Source organism: Ptychodera flava, assembly GCF_041260155.1.
Source record: "Ptychodera flava strain L36383 chromosome 23 unlocalized genomic scaffold, AS_Pfla_20210202 Scaffold_23__1_contigs__length_28996876_pilon, whole genome shotgun sequence".
Lineage (NCBI taxonomy): Eukaryota > Metazoa > Hemichordata > Enteropneusta > Ptychoderidae > Ptychodera > Ptychodera flava.
The window spans coordinates 20,719,849-20,737,182 of NW_027248277.1; the positions used below are offsets into that span (position 1 = coordinate 20,719,849).

General features: G+C 36.8%; 1 protein-coding gene across 1 annotated transcript in view; it reads right to left on the minus strand.

Annotated features, from left to right (window-relative positions):
- Window positions 1–17,334, minus strand: part of LOC139123588 (alpha-mannosidase 2x-like) — a 37,791-nt gene that overhangs the window by 2,435 nt on the left and 18,022 nt on the right. The window contains exons 2-20 of the mRNA XM_070689754.1: window positions 13,796–14,089; window positions 12,945–13,089; window positions 12,096–12,267; window positions 11,368–11,495; window positions 10,624–10,797; window positions 9,863–10,049; window positions 8,981–9,158; window positions 8,438–8,640; window positions 7,473–7,655; window positions 6,790–6,898; window positions 6,323–6,390; window positions 4,894–5,059; window positions 3,669–3,805; window positions 3,127–3,229; window positions 2,652–2,774; window positions 2,218–2,332; window positions 1,405–1,541; window positions 767–908; window positions 230–369 (exon numbers count right to left, since the gene is read on the minus strand). Of these exons, the coding sequence (XP_070545855.1) occupies window positions 230–369; window positions 767–908; window positions 1,405–1,541; window positions 2,218–2,332; window positions 2,652–2,774; window positions 3,127–3,229; window positions 3,669–3,805; window positions 4,894–5,059; window positions 6,323–6,390; window positions 6,790–6,898; window positions 7,473–7,655; window positions 8,438–8,640; window positions 8,981–9,158; window positions 9,863–10,049; window positions 10,624–10,797; window positions 11,368–11,495; window positions 12,096–12,267; window positions 12,945–13,089; window positions 13,796–14,089 (2,904 nt within the window). The remainder of the gene's footprint in view (window positions 1–229; window positions 370–766; window positions 909–1,404; window positions 1,542–2,217; window positions 2,333–2,651; window positions 2,775–3,126; window positions 3,230–3,668; window positions 3,806–4,893; window positions 5,060–6,322; window positions 6,391–6,789; window positions 6,899–7,472; window positions 7,656–8,437; window positions 8,641–8,980; window positions 9,159–9,862; window positions 10,050–10,623; window positions 10,798–11,367; window positions 11,496–12,095; window positions 12,268–12,944; window positions 13,090–13,795; window positions 14,090–17,334) is intronic.

The following is a 17,334-nucleotide window of genomic DNA, read 5'->3' on the forward strand; positions in this document are numbered from 1 at the left end:
ATTTTTCTATAAATTTGAATTTGACTAATAAAAATAATTATTTCACAATAAGGTTGTTCACAAAATACCTGGATTTATTTCCAAGTACATTATACAGCAGAGATATTGTCCAAGACACATTGCATCAAGGACAATACCTCTGTTGTAGGATTTAATCGGACATAAATCCCAGCTCTTTGTGAATAACCTTGTAACATAATCCTGAATGCGAAATGTGGATAGGACTCACTGTTTGTGTTGCATCTGCACCTCTTCTTTCAAGTAATAACTTAAATAAATTTGGTGTTCTTTTATTATCTTTGACTCCCTGTTGCAATCCCCTGTTGTCGTCTTGTTCTAGTTTTCTGTCCAGGAATACATCCAACCAACCTATGGCAGAATACATTTAAAATTAATATTCATTCCTTCAAGTAACATACATGTATCACTCTCTGTCCTAAATACAACAGGTGTAACTCATGTTTATGGATCAAAATCATGAAAATATCAAATTAACAGCTGTAAGAACAAGTCATTGTCAATGACATAGTCCCCTGTTGGTTAATGAATTTGGAAACCATTGACGGAAATGATGGTCACATTGGATCGTATCAAAAACAAATTAATGTGCATATGTATGACATAGGGAGTAATCCTTGTACCAAGTTTGAATGAAATCGCTCCAGGCATCTCTGAGAAATTTGCGTGAACGGATGCACTGACGCACGCATAGATTCATGGACACGATCAAATCTGTAAGTCCCCCCGGACGACTAAGTCTACTCACCAGTTTGTAAGCTGGCAACACCTAAGGCCTGTGCTGTATGAAGAGTTAGTCTAGACATGCCGTCTTCTATATATGACATTGCTGGCATGGGATATACGTTAGCTTGTAGTGGTAATTTGGATAAAGTTTTTCTTCTCTGAATCTGAAATGCAAACATCACAAAACATTCAATGTATGGGGATCTGTTGTTAAAGTCTAGGCAAATGGTAGGACTGCAATACACAGATTAGTGAAAAATATAACTATATGATATGGAGTACAACTTTGCAATGAAATGAAAATATTACAAAGAGTACACAGTCAAACACTCAGTGATAAAATCATGTGTGTGCATGGGTTAGTCAGCCTGCATTTACAGTTTCACACAAAGAGTACACATATAGTCTATTCAGCCTTGCATGTTTCATACAAAGCACACCAACATAAGGCTATAGAGTCTGGTACATGCATTCATGGAGTCTTGTAAAACAATCTCAACATCCACTGTCACACCATCACACAAACACAGGTATCATTAACATGGCTTTTTTAGAGCTTTGAAAATCACCTACTTACTCATAAGAAGACAATTTGTTAAAACACATTCTCATAAATTTTGAGTCAAAAACAACAACAAACATATCCTATGACATGTTTACCTGGAATCCATTGAGATCTGTGTAAAATGATTTATCAATGTTTTGAATGTCTGTTTTTATCCTCATGACTATCTCTTTATTTTTCTGACTTCTGATGTCCACGATGTTGGAGATTTCTAGTGCAGTCCCATCAGCTCCTGGATAAATACAAAATAGTTTAACACTGATGACTTCATATTAATTCAAACACATCTGTATAAGCTCATGAAATCTGATTTCTTATTTGTAAAAATTTGAAAAATACATCAGTTGACTACAGAAAACAGCTGACAATGGTAGACAATTACTTATCTTCCAGTCATTGTTAATACATGGTGTTGTAATCGTACTGAATTTGAATGAAGTCACTTCATAAATGGCTAAACAAATTGGAGCCTATGGCTTGAAATGCTATCACAGAGGTTGATGCCTGGCAGCCATACTGAAACGCACTTTTGGACTCCCTACAATGGTATCAAACATGGAATGACATCTGTTCAAATTGCAAATGGTTGGGAGATTCCCTAAATCAAAGAGCAATCGCTCTGTCTACTTAAGAACACTTAACAGCTGTATAGATTTATGTATATAGTACATACGATGGTAGCATTTGGAAAACGTGGAATGTGTTTTTGCTATGGTTTCGGTAAATAGATATATGCTTTGAGAAATTCTGTACTATTTCTTAAAAGGACTGAATTGATGAAGTACTATGTTGATCCTACGCAATAAGATGGGGAAATCCCAAAAACAATTTGTTGAGGTACCACCCTTACCAAAAACACTGTGGAAGGTGATGATTGGTTTTCACTTAGCATAGACATACATACATACCTGGTGATTTTGCTAATCTGACACAATGGAAAACATGGTCAAATGTAACGTGGACTTCTGATAGTAACCGGCCTCTTATAAGCCTTATGACTGGTTTAAGACCCTCTGTGATTGTCTGAAATGAAGAAACAAGATGTTGTCATCATTTAATTATACCAAGACTATCCCTGAGAGAACTGCTTGAATGAGTAATTGCCCTAAAAGTTATGAAATAATTTTCTTATCATGTGTGGACTTATATATGAAGAGCAAATAAAGTTGTCACTTTCTTTTTTTGAAAATGAAAAATTTAATTTTTTCCCCAGAGTTACCACAGAGTATGCTATAATTTTGAATATTTAAATTTATTGGTAAATGCTATGTAATTTATTTCTCTAATACCAAAATGTGTACAGTGGGACTGATTTTAACTATTGGAAATCTAAAACACTTACTTTTGCTTCTCCATCCGGCAGGAATAAATATGCTCCACTTTTATCCTTGGTGTTTCTTGTTCCGTACATGACAAAGTCTAATGATATGGATGTGCGTTTGCTATCAGCTTTTGTTGTGATTGACTGCAAAGAGACAGAAATAAACCACACAGAATGAATTCACTTGTATTCCTGAACAGAACAAGTCTGTGTAACGATGCTTTCTGAGTGTCCACAAAAGGTAATTTGTGACCCTGTCATCAAAGTGTGGCACATTATTTTGACCTGTACAAATCCAGCAGCAGCAACTTTTGACTTGAAACTGTCGTAGAACACTATTAGCTTGCGCAAGCAGCTTGTACAATATGAGGACAATTGGCCCCAGATATTTACCCCCAAACACGGTTGGAGATAAACTTTAGGAAAGGGCTTGGGTAAATGGCTGGTGACTAAACATCAAGGGAGTTACTGACCTAGGAAGGTTGCATCAACTTACCTTTAGTAATCCATTGGTGCCTGTGAATTCAGCACTTATAAATGCATTTTCTATTGAGAAGTCACCGTACGCATTTGATTCTTTGAACACGTGGAAAGAGCCTCTGTGAATAAAATACAAGAAATGTTTATCGGCAAGAAATATTTTTATGATACAAGTAACTGCCAGTATACCGGTAGAACACTTTCAAAACATTGTTACGTGGTGGGCAAAGAAATTTAAATATAAAACCATTCACTTTTGAAATCAATCACCATGCTAATTTTGGTACTAGAGATACAAATTACCCAATATTCATGACCACTTGAATTTCAAAATGGCCACCAACACTTGAAATTCAAAATGACAGCCATCCCCGTATTTACTTTGTGGGGAACACTTAAATTTTCGATTTTCGCAAAAATAAGCTGGTTAACACTTTTTCTACTTCGTAAGCTTCAAAATGAGCCTCCCCAAGTGATAGATCAAAACACTATTGTGCAAGTTTGAAAGTCTAAATATCTGTCACAAATGGGCATTCTACCTCAATATTTGTATGGTACCTGACAAGTGTGTCCTGTTCACCAGCGTTCAGTATAGTAACTCTGGATTGTGAATGTTCTGGTGATTCATGTGTTCCCAAGTCTCTGATGGAGTAAGTCCTCATTCCAAGTCCAGGCAGTTCAGCCACAAATACTAACTGCACAGAGAGAGAAAGACAAAATGGCAAAGTATAAATGAACTAGGCCAGGTCACTGAAATGTTACGTCCCTGATCTTCTTAATCTTACCTTAGACTCCGTAAGCTTGTGATATTTCGGATTTGCTAGACCTGGTGATGACATGAAATGTTTTGTCCCTGAAGGCCCTAACGTCACTCAAATACCTATCCTAGACTTCCTAAGTTGACAACATCATGGATTCACTAGTACGAGCCTGGTGAACTGAAATAATCTGTTCCTGAAGGGCCTAACCTTACCCTATCCCTTTCCAAGACTCTTTACCTATAATGATATCATGGATTCACTTGGCCTAGTGAAGTGAACTGCCTTGTTCCCCAAGGGCCTAACCTTACTACTGTCCCTATCCAAGGCTCTCTAAGTTCAAGACATTTCTCAAGTACTTCCTGTGTGGTCCCCTGTTCTTCATACCTGCCATGGTTTACCTTTATACCCTGTTCAAGGGTTATGACTTTTTTGTGTACGTAGCTGATTCAATTTGCTCTAAGGTGTTGCACACAGAGCAATCGTTGTCACAATATTTAAACTAAATGTCTTCCAAGTTCCATGTACTCGTCAAATTCACCAAATCAAGAACATCTATATAAAGTGAAACTGAACTGTTAAGTTCGTTTATGTTCACAAATTTGACATTCTGAACACAGATCAATCCTAGCTTGCTCAACTTACCCTTCTCAGCTTAGATCAGACTGTATTAACCTTTTGAGTGCTGTAATGTTTCCCACCAAAATTTGAATGCAACATTTTACCAATTTTTATGAATTTTTCAGTAATCTTTTTTGATTATTTTGGACCAAACAGACATCACATTTCATAGGCTGTGGTTTTTTTATCAAAATTTTGGCAAAAATCTGAAAAAATTGTCTGGGTATAGTTTAAGATTGACTTTGGCCCTCAAAAGGTCAATCAGTCTGTGTTTTATTTCAGAAATACATAAATAATAGGAGAAAGCAAAACGAAAGGTAAGGGTCACCTTTCATATTGCTTTCTCCTATTCTTCAGATATGTTTTCCTCCTAGAAAGATGTGTGTGAGTAAAATGGTGCTTACCTCAAAGAATGTCTCAAGTGATGAGTCACTTCCTGTCCAGACTAAATTGGACTGACTTGTCACTATATTGCCCTGCCAGTCCATGACTTCAACATTGGAAGATGAAACCAACAGTAACACCATCTCTTGTCTCTCTTGCGCCAAGGAATTAATGATCACAACCTTCCTGCAGGGCAAAGACCAAACAAACATGTTGAACAAGCTTGATCACATGGATTACCCACAGTAAACAGCATTGAACTTGTATGTAGCAAGCAGATACTATATTACCATTTCTTTCCTCTCTTGTGCTAAGAAATTATAGATCGCAACTTTCCAACAAGGCAAATACAATACAAGCAGTGTGAACAAAATTGATTGAATGGATGTCTAACGGTAACATCAGTGAACTTGTACAGCTAGCCGATATTAGATTAGATTAGATTAGATTAAATTATACTTTATTGTCCTTTAGCGGAATTTTTTCTTTCGCTTCACCTACATATATACAATAAGACACACAAATAGAATCACATAGAAATATCTTACAATGGTGTACAGATCCCTCATTGAGAGTGTTTTAACCTATAATATCATTTTGTGGTATGGAAATTTGACTGTCAGAAACAGAAGTAAGCTTTCTCGTATTGTGAGGATGGCAGAAAAATTATTGGCTGTCGTCAAAATTCCCTTGTAAACCTTTACCAGCTGGCAGTGAAAAGGAAAGCGCAGAATATTGTCAATGATTCTGATCACCCTCTCCATGGTTACTTCCAGAAACTCCCGTCAGGGAGACGTTTTCGGGTTCCTCGTGCAAAGAAAAACCTCTTCAAAAAGTCATTTCTTCCATCAGCAGTTTCAATTTTAAATTAAAACTCGATGTAGTTGTTTTAAACCTCCAGTTGGTCCTTTGTTGTTTCCGTTTATGTTTCAATTTTTGTATCTATGTCGCTACCTTGTGTGTATTTGTAAGCATTTCAATGTGTAATAGCTTCCCTTTTTATAGAATGCTCTTGCTAGTTGTACTATTTTAATTTGTATATGATGAGCCTGAAGGCAAATTTCTACATTTATTGTGGATAATAAGTAATTGAATTGAATTGAATTGAATTGAATTGAAACACAATAAAAGCTTACAAACCTAAACGTTAAAAATTGATTCAGACTTATAAAAATAAAGACATGTAATGTGTAATCTAAAATGGGTGGAAGCTTACAAATTACAGACTGGAATTTAGTATGCTTATTGCACTTGGTATAAAAGATTTCTTTAAAATATTCTTGTGAGTTATGGGCACTCGATAGCGTCTCCCTGAAGGCAACAGATGAGATCAAACTGAGAATACAATGGATGTGGAGGCCGATATTATAAAAGACACATGTTTGGTTGCACCAAAGAAAATGAATTTATGAACTTTGTTGCGGTATGACAAATTGTTATATGACTTACGTTGGCTGATCACTGAGAGAAATGACAGTTTTCTCAGACATGGCGTCATGGCTTGCCCTCTTTTCATCCTGTCAGATAATCACAAAGGACATAATGACATATGTAGCTGCACCAGCGATACTGTGCTCTTCATTTGCTTGCAAGCGAAATACATGGTAAAAGTGTGTTCAGTATACTCGCTTTAGTACTTGTCACTTTCAAAAGAACCATGGCTCCCAAACAGTTGCCAAACATGAAAATTTTCCCATCACTCAAAAAACATTTCAATTAGAACAACAGCAGGAATGTGCAAATATTATTGATGTTTAATCAGGGAACTACTTTCTCAGACTGTTAGATCAAAATGACAAATAAAAGAAAATCAAAGTATCATAGCACCTACACAGGGAAAATCTTAATCACAGAGAATATTTATGTATATTTTGAGAAATAAAGCGGCAGATATTTTGGATAATTATCAGTCTTACCAGGTCAAAGAACACAACTTCCTCCTTATAATTGTCTTTCTGTGTCATCATTAAGAACTGAGCTGAATTTCTGATCACCCTCTTAGCTTCATTGATTCCTTCCAGCATCCTATCAAATCAGGAATTTGTCAAGTTATAGTTGATAGACAACAACTTTCTCAGGCAAGGTTTCACATCTATACCATGCACAAGTATAAGGCAACATATTTTCAGAGATAACACTGATCATAGATGATAAAAAAATATTGCCCATTTGGTAAAATTGATGAAAATTAACAATCACTGTTAGTGATACCAATATTTGATGAACTTTTAATTCAAGCGAACTCCAACAAGTTACATTTTGAATATGATAATTGGTCCAAGAAGTCTATTCAACAACCATCTGGAGTGTAAAAATATGCCTTTAAATATCAACTCATCATCAACACATCTCGTTTAGTCTGTCCTCAATTGGATTGTGCTAGAGTTTTCAAAGTCATTTCTCTTTTGAAGGTAACTGGGACACCAAAAGTCATGCATTGAGATTTCATTTGTTACAACAAGGATTAATATTGTACTGGCAAGTCAGTATCCACTTACGACTTTTAAAATGTGGTCAACAAGCTTCCATGTCGAAAGAAGAATTTTGACAAACATACAGAGAAAATATAGTTGATACAAATTCTGAAGCCAAACCTGACCTTTGACCGTAGTCAATGACCACGACATCTTTTCCAGTACCAGTGATGCCATCGTGGTGTTGAAATAATCCCATCTGTCTCCTTGCTTTCACCAGTCTCTCCATTTCTGTCAGCCCATTGAATCCTGGGATAGTATGCCTTTTGGCTGTTGCCATGGCAAGGGAATAAACAATCTCAGCAGCCCTGTAGTGAAGAATAAATACATTATCTCTGATGGTGCTGCATCTTTAATAGTCGGCATTTCACATCATTGTCCAATCCACACTGCTTGGATCGGTCATAGTAATATTGTCTCCCTGACCACAGATTCTCTCCCTAATCAAGCCGTGCCTGAACACCCTCTACAGTTTATTGGGAAACTTTTTGCCAAAATTGTGCAGACCAATGAGATGTAGCCATGCAACAAGCATTGTCTTGGTGGGTTTGGCAAGGTAAAAGGATTGTGAGAAAGCAGGCATAGCTGGCATTTAAAATTTTATACACTGCCTTCCTTTGACTGTCAGATGAAAAATACTGGCTTGAAGGTATACAGTCACCTGTAATCTAAATATACCCATATATGGTCAAAGGGGCGTTCCTTGGTATTCAAAATGACCATGTGAGGGCGCTGTTTTTAAAAAGCGGCCACCCGCTTAAAATCTGTGATTGGTTAGATTTTCTCTTTCCATGGTAACTGTGGCAAAATTGGAACAGGTGACAATATATCTTTAAGGTGGTTCCTAAGCCCTGCTTCAAGATGTTCCCATCTTGAACTTCAGTATAGCACTGAGGAATTACATAGAATGGATACTCATTGCCCATTTACAAGTATGTGATGGCCTTTACATTACAATCATATGATTTAAATTTTCTGTTCCACGAATGCTTGTTTTCATGGAAGGGTCCGTGTCAAAATAAATACCTTTCACAGGGGAATATGTAGTATTACCTGATTTGTGAATTTGGTCAAAATAATAGTTTCTTACCTGAGATTTGATTCCAGAACTCTGTCCAAATTTTTATAAAATGGGCGTGATGTGAAGTATCCACTCCAATAGTGGTCTTCTCTGTCAGAATAGGTAAAGAAATCACCACCAAGTGTGGGAAAGCCGTTTGGTTTACTGCCAGGCTCTGATCCGGTACTCCTCCAAACTGCATCAAAATACTCTGATAATGTTCCAAACTGGGCCTGAGAGACAGAGGGTATACAGTGGTGATGAGAGAGAGAGAGAGAGAGAGAGAGAGAGAGAGAGAGAGAGAGAGAGAGAGAGAGAGAAACAGAGGGGAGAGAGAAAGAGGGAAAGGGAGAGTGCAAGGAGAGAGAGGGTAGAGGGAGGGGAGGGGGAACAGAGAAGAGAAAGAAAATAAATGTTGTGTTAACTGTGTAATAGAACATGTTGGTTTATATGGTAGTACAGGTTACCAGCATTGTAAACAAATGCTACAGTAACACTATTAAAAGTAAAACACAGCGTTGCACGTCGGAAATGTTCTATTCTGCAATAAACGGGAAAGTGTATTTTTCTTACCTTGACATTCATCCTAGGGTTTGAATTCATGTAGTCAAATAATTTGCCATAATTTGAAAATTGCTGATCCCATTCTATAATTTTGTCGTATCTGAAATCATCTCCCAGGGGAATTAGTAACACATTAGTTTTGTAAAGTTGTGATTTCTTCCTGTACTGATCAAGTAAAATTTCAGCCCTGTAGAAAATAAAATCAAAATTTCAGAGATAAAAGTAACATGCAGTCATGACATTTCCTAAATTTAACACATTTCAAAGCTTCAAACTTTCAATTTCAGCACAAGGTGGCGCTGTTTTAGTGGTATCATGGCAACGGATCTGCTCTATTGTGTTTGTCTAATTTCAATACCTGATTTTCATCACTTCTCCAGATAGATTATGTGCTAAAATGGCAGTATCTCTGAATTTTCCTGCTTTTGTCTCTTGTCAGTGCATTTCCATCTTCCTTCTTAGCATGGTGGTGCCTCGTTCAGTACATACAGGATAGCAGTGGTTAACACGGTGTAATTATGACTTTTTTCATAACAATTGAAAGCGTAATTATTTTCGCACAGAGGTAGCTTAACACACAGAATGGTGGCCATTTTGAATTTCACATGCCAGTCACTTTGAGAAAATTTGGGGCTCTAATATAACGATTTGTAAGTAATCTGGTTTTCACTCTCCCTTCCAAAGAACATGTCAAAGATTCGTTGAGCAAAGTATGAGAAGAAGTTTCATTTTCAAGATGCATAGATGTTAAACACTTTCATTTTCAACGTGCATACTTTGCACTTACAAGAGAATCACCCACAAGATTTGATTTTATCCTACGAAAACTTGGGCATACAGCAGTACAGGTATGTTACTGAAATTTGTAGGAAAAACTTAAGAGATACTTACTTGCTGGCTACATTAGTATCTGTGATAGGTACAGGTGGGAGCTTCCAAGGACAGGACACCCTCCCTCCGGGTAAACGTTTGAAATCAAACTGACAGCACACTCTTGGATCAGGTCCACATGTGTGGGGTACGTCATAACTATAGAATGGCATCATGTGACAAAACATATCTGTGCTTGATCCATGATCTGACAGATGAGAAAACAGGACATTGAAATAGTAAAGAAGTTGCAGAAAATAGAGTAATTGCGGATGAGTCAAAACATTCAGGTAATCTTGCTGTTGTGTTGTTCTATTGTATATGAACATACTGTAAGATTCCAACCCTATCGTAAGATTACAACCTATATACAGTGCTATCCTATTCATTGTCAGTGATAAACACACACTGCAGATATTGTTTGACAAAATTTCACTGATAAACACACACTTCAAATATTGCTCGATGAAATATTTTTGATAAACACACAATACAGGTATAATCCTATCAAATATCAGTGTTAAACACACACTTCACATATTGTTCAACACAATTTCTTGACAAACACACAATACAGATATAATATGACCCAATATCTGTGATAAACATGATGAAGACAAATGTAGATATTATCTGACCAAATATAAGTAATGATAAACACAAAATGCAGATATTCCAATCAAACATATTTCATAAATACACACTGCAGACTCTACCCGAAATCTCTTTTATATCTGCATCACAGAAACACAATTCAACTAAGATACCAGTAACTGACTTACCCCAGTTTTGTCTCCACATGAATTCCAACTTCTTTACACTTGCCAGGTATTTTTTAATGGAATAATGGACTCTCTGTATCAGTATGGCATTGATGCCAGCCCTTTCTGACAGATATGCCATAGTTGGTGAGTGGCCAAATGGATCTATTGCCCAACCACTTCTTGGCTTGACTCCTGTCAAGAGAGTAGCATAAGTGAGTGTTACTGGAAACAGATCTTTTGATAGGAACTAAATGGGTTTTCTTCCAAAATACTCTGTTCCTGACCCTGATCTTAAGGACTCCCTAGGTTACTGCTTATGGACACATATATTTGGACAGGAACTAAAAGGATTTTCCTAGGGGTCTCTAATTACTCCCTGTGGTATTGAAGATTGATGCAAAAAAAGCTGGCAGAGTCTACCAGTCTAACTGAACCAACTTGCCCAGTATGCATACAGCATACATTTGGCAACTATATGTAATCCCAATAGACTTTTACACAAGGACTGCTGGGTTAGAAACTTTGTAATGGCTAGGCAGAGCAACTATAAAGTTTAAAGGGGCAAGTTTTTTATCAGCTTTATCTCTAAGCAAATTGATTAACTGTACACAAATTTCAAAGGAGAGCAAAGAAGACTGTCAACAACCACTAATGTGAGAACCAGGGATTGAAGATTGCCCCTTTAACTCAGTCACTGCAGAGCCAAGCTTGAAACCTATTATCATCTGAGAAATCAACTGTATATATATAGTATCTACTTACCTAGATGAGCATCCAGCCATGTATGGCCTTCAATCATTTGATCTAGCATAGCATAGTAGTGAGTGTTGGCTTCATCTGGCATTACCCAACCACCGGACACTATTTCCAACTGTCCTCGCGATATTAATCTAGGGTTCAAAGGGTTATGGTTAGCTTTAAACTTTTCTTGAAGTTTTCAGTATTTGCTTCCATCTGTGATATCATATATTGTAATCATCTGTTGAGAATTTTATTAGTCTTTTTACCTTGACTTTTTAATTTTTAATTTTTATGATTGCTTGATTGTTCTTTATTTTTGAGATGATTTTTGCACTTTTTACATTCATTCTTTAACTTAGGTTTGTAAAGCGCCACTGAGCAAATTTGTTTTTGAGGTATTGGCATATTGTAAATCTTCACTTTATTTATTTATTGTCATGTAAAATACAATTTCTTGTAATGCTTCCAAGCTAATATTGAAATATATAGTATTCCACTTGCATATAGTTCCTGTAAGTCTATAATAGCTAACAGTAACACAGTCAAATCAGTAGCAGTCAACCTTATAGAGCAGTCACCTTTTTATAAAGGTCACTTTGTGGCAGTGTCATAAGATTTTACATGTTAAAGATTTGATTTGCACACTGAATATTTGTCCAATGTAGAAGGCATTTTCCCCTTCTCGTCAAGCAACACACTATGCTGATGCATCCTTTGTAGCATTTGCCTAATACCATCATTACACTTACTCTATAACTTGTTTCTTTTTAGCCATATCAATAGCCTCCCACCATCTTGAAAAATATGAAATCTCTGCCCAGATAAATCTTCTTTTCCTGTCTTCTAGTAATTTCACAACTGCATTGTTTAAGATATGTTGTGTTTGATCTCGGAAATAAACTTCAAAGGTTTTGATCCATCCTAGACAGATAAAATAAATAAGCAATGTTACTTTATATCACTGGAAATCTGGCCCGTAGCTGTGGTTGTGGAATGTGTAATCAAGTGAGTGCTTGTTATGCTATGGTAAAATCAAAACACCACAGCTGGTCTACCAGTAAAATTTTTGCTTTTCACAAAAATAAGCCAGCAAAACTGTAGCTTCTCTGTGGGCTTTAAAATTAGCCCCTTCAAATGGTCGACCAAAACATACTGTAAAATTTAGAAAGTCTGACTATCTGTGCATTCTACTTTATACTTTATAGTAGTATGTGCTTCAAAAGTGATAGGACTTCAAAAACATTTGATTAAACTTTCCTCAGTGGAACTTTCAACCATGTTCTTACCAATCAAGAATAAAAATCACTGCCAACCATGCAAATCTTAGTACTGTAAGAGAAACAGTAATATTCCCAATATTTGAAATTCAAAATAGCTGCTATCCTTATGTTAACTAGATAAGGAAAAAGTTTTGATTTTCAAAAAACTGAGTGAATATTTTTCTTACTCCAAGAGCTTTAAAATGAGCCCCAACAAGTGGTAGATCAGAAAAGTATTGAAACAATTTGAGAGTCTGAATATGTTTTTTCAAGGTGTGTTCTCCTTTAATGCAGCATTTCATATTTAGTATACAATGATTGACTATAGGGTTTACTCACCTGGATCGTTATGTGAGTGAGGTACCAAAAATACTTGCAATGGTTCTCTTTCCCACTGCTGTGTGTTGTAAGTAATCTCAAAACCTTGTTTCCATGACCCACCATCAGGATTGTCAAACTTCACCAGATCAAAAACATCCAACATCTGTAAAAGATCAATAAGAATCATCTCTCAGTCAAACTTCATGTTTTCACCAAATGTCACTTGGATAGATGGTCAAGTTGGTTTAAACAAGTGATGGATAACCCGCCCAATATATTGCATTTTAAAGATATACAGTCACCTGTAATCTAAATATGCCCATATATATCTTCAAAGGGGTGTTCCTTGGTATTCAAAATGCCCATGTGAGGGCGCTGTTTTTAAAAAGCAGCCACCTGCTTAAAATCTGTGATTAGATTTTCTCTTTCCATGGTAACTGTGGTAAAATTGGAACAGGTGAAAGTATACCTTTACACAAACTTGAACATTTTGAACGCATTTGAAAACATACGGTACATACCAGGACAGTTTGCTGTCTTGAACTGCTATTATGTACATGCCAAGTTGGTGAAAATACAATTTTAAATACTACTTTTTACTGACACGGCAGATGTGGAAATGACAGGCCAGGAAAGGTAAGGGTAAAGACCACACCAAGAAATTGTACTTGATGCTGTAAGAGTGTAAGGCAAGATTACATATAAGACCTTAGACACCAGGAGTGCATGAATATATAATGAGTAATCATACAGAATTGCCCTCTTAAAATGGAATAATATTATTCATCATATTTTTGTAGAAATTATTAATGTTACACAAAGCTGATTACACAATGTGGTACATACCCTGAGACATACATAATTCTTACCTTGACATCTGCTGAAGTTCCACTTGGCGTATCACCAAACGTGCATTCATCCTTATCCACACTTGCTGCCACTCCATTGTACTTCACGGCATCTCCATAATCCATGGCCGTGTCTCTGTGTTCCGGTACATGGATGTTGACCTGGTTTGGCTGCTGGTTCATCTGAACTACTGGCTGGTTTTTCCCTTCAGCCAGGGATTTGACTGTGTCTCTGATCTGATTGATGGTGTCTCTGTTCTTGGCAAGGCTCTCTTCCAGGTTCTGTAGTTTGGCTTCCAATACCGATAATTCACCCTGAAATAACAATAATGCCAAAAAATAGCATCAATTGCACAACTCCAATTTGCTCGGAAAATGAGGTAATTTTGATGAACCAAATTAAAAATATTGACACACAGAATTTATGTATGATTGAATATTTCACCGTAGCAGTAATCCACAAACCAACTTTGAAATTAAAGCTACCATAGGACCAGTTTCTGAGAAAGTGATAAAGCAATTAGGCCATTTATTAAAGAAATCCTTAACATCTGTCAAATTTGTTTCTGTTGGGTCAGCAAAGACAACACTGGGATGCACTCGGTATGATATATATATGTTTGTACATACTGGTAGTTGTACATAATGTAGACTTCAGGGAGCTATAAGGACAGAGACCTGGGGAAGGCAGGGTTATTTCTATGTAGGAGGAATCACAAAGTATTTTAAAATTTAAGGTGAGAACAACAATGAGAAACAAATGAAAATGAGAGAAAAGTCAATCTTTAAAATCAACTGTGTGCAGGAAAATGTGATGAACTTCCAGATTTATAATTAATTGCCCATCAGCAAAGACGTTTCATTGAGCTATCTATACAATACCTTCTTTAAAACATTCAATCGCAATTTTTGACAGGTGTTAGATTAATGTTAGCTGAAGTACTTGTCACAGTAACTAGCCGTGTATTGATTAAAGTTTCATGTGGTCAAGTCCATTGAAATATTCAGCTGGTGATAAAAATAGCGCCCTCAGTGGTGTTTTTTGAAAAGTATGGGCCCATTCCTTTGATTTCAGTACACCTCATAGACTGGCCCCAAGTTGCCTGGTGTAGTATATGTACTATGTATTGTATAGAGAGACACGGAGGCCGTTGTTCACTAGTCTCAAGCATGAGGAGAGTAATACTTTATTCTGCACATGCGCACTACAATAATACGTCACTACATGAATATATCAGCATATATTACACTGCTTCCCCTTTTAAAAGAAAAGTGTTACATGCCTGTTTTCTACAAATAAACTACATTGCAAAATCTACAGATCTAATTTCACTACTGGTTTTCTAACTCTATTTGATCTCCTAACTGGTTCAGTAATTACACTTGGTTTTACTGATGTCTCCTGACTTGGTGTTACTTTGTCAGATTTACTGGTACCATTAACTATAACTGCAGTATTTTCTTTAGGTTTTACTACATTTGGTATTTCAGTCGGATTTGCTCTAGGCATTTCTTTTACTGACTGTGGACTGAAATCCCTTACGTACACCTTTGATTCACTAGCCATTGGTACACTTGTTTGTTTGAACTCTGGTTCACTTTCCTCATAGGTTTTCACCATATGATCTGCATGAACCATTTTAGTCGTGGACCCAATTTTGACCATGTAATTTCTAGGTCCTTTGACTTCAATTACAGAGCCTAATAACCACTTATCAAGTTTTGACTCGGCTCTAGGGTTTTTCACTCTTACAATATCACCAATTTCAAAATATCTCTCTTGTTTTCTATGACGATCAAACTGCTCTTTTTGTGCATTTTGTTTCTTTTCTACTCGCTTTGCAAGACTGGGTTTTACCAATTGCAATCTAGTACGAAACTGACGTTTGCACATTAACTCAGCTGGACTTACACCGTTGTACTGTGAGGTGTAGTTCGGTATCTAAACAGAAATCTACCAATTCTACATTTCAGAGATAAAGACGCATCTCCTGCTAAGACTTGTTTAGTGAAGGCTTCTTTTACCAGCCTCACTGCTCTCTCAGCAGCGCCATTAGATGCAGGGTGATATGGAGCTACTTTAACATGCTGAATGCCATTCTTTTTCATAAACAATCCAAATTCATCAGATGTGAATTGTGGACCATTGTCCGAAACTAACTGCTCAGGTAGACCATGTTCTGCAAAGATTAATCTAAGCTCATCAATAGTGCGATCAGCTGTGATACTCTTCATAGGTTTTACATCTACCATTTAGAATGACAATCAACAAGAACTAAGAAATAGTATTTCTTATCTTCACAAAAATCAATGTGAACTCTTTGAAAAGGTTTCATTGGCCATACCCACGGATGTAAAGGTAATTTAGCTGGCACTTGTCTTACTATTTGACAAACTGAACATGCTTTCACTTTACTCTCAATATCCGCATCAATATTTGGCCACCATACATGACTACGGGCAAGTGCTTTCATGGCACATACTCCAGGATGTTCCCAATGAAGCTCGTCTAACAACCTTTCACGAAACTTCTTTGGAATCACCACTCGAGTAACCCATAAACACAACCTTTTCTGTTGACAGCTGTTCTCTGCCGGCTAAAACGGCTAAAGTGCCTCAGACATATTTGTGAAATTGCTTGGCCGACTATTTAATACAAGATCGTATGCTTTACTAAGAAGTGGATTAACTTTGGTTTCCTTAGCAATATCATCAGCTAAAACTGGGAAACTCTCATCTATTACGCTAACAGCAAATACACTGTCCTCAGCACCTTGTGTGCTTGGACTTGGTAGTCTTGACAACGCATCACAATTTGCGTGTGCTCGTGTGTTACGATACTCTATATCATAGTCATATGCCTGCAGAGTCAGTGCCCATCTTTGCATTCTTGCAGCTGCTATGGTAGGAATACCTGATTTTGGACCTAAGATTGCTAACAATGGCTTATGGTCCGTAACCAAAGTGAATTTCCTCCCATACAGGAAATCATGGAATTTCTTAACTCCAAATATCAGTGAAAGTGCTTCCCTCTCAATTTGGGCATAGTTACGTTCACTCGGGCTTAGAGTTCTAGAGGCATACGCTATTGGTCTTTCGTCACCATTTTCAAATACATGTGAGAGAACAGCTCCCACACCATAACTTGAACTGATAACCCTGACTGATAACGACTGATAACGCTGACTTTCATAGCTCACTTCGACCGAAATTTCTCCACTAACGGAAATTGTATCGCCAGTGTAGCTTTTCAATTTAATTCCGGACTGTCTCAAAGGAATTTTCCGGAAATTCTTGTCATACTCTGACTTTGACATGATACTGTAGTCAGCTGCCGTGTCTACTTGCATGGACACTGATTTACCATTAACATCCAGTTTTACATAATAACCAGATTTTTCTCCACTTACATTCATATTAATGGAGGACTCAACATGATACACATTACAATTGGAATCATCACTGTCGCTATCTGCTTCAGTGACAGCCTTTACTGATTTTGATTTACCAGATTTCGACTCTTTACCACTTTTGTTATTTTGCCCTTTTGTTTCAACTTA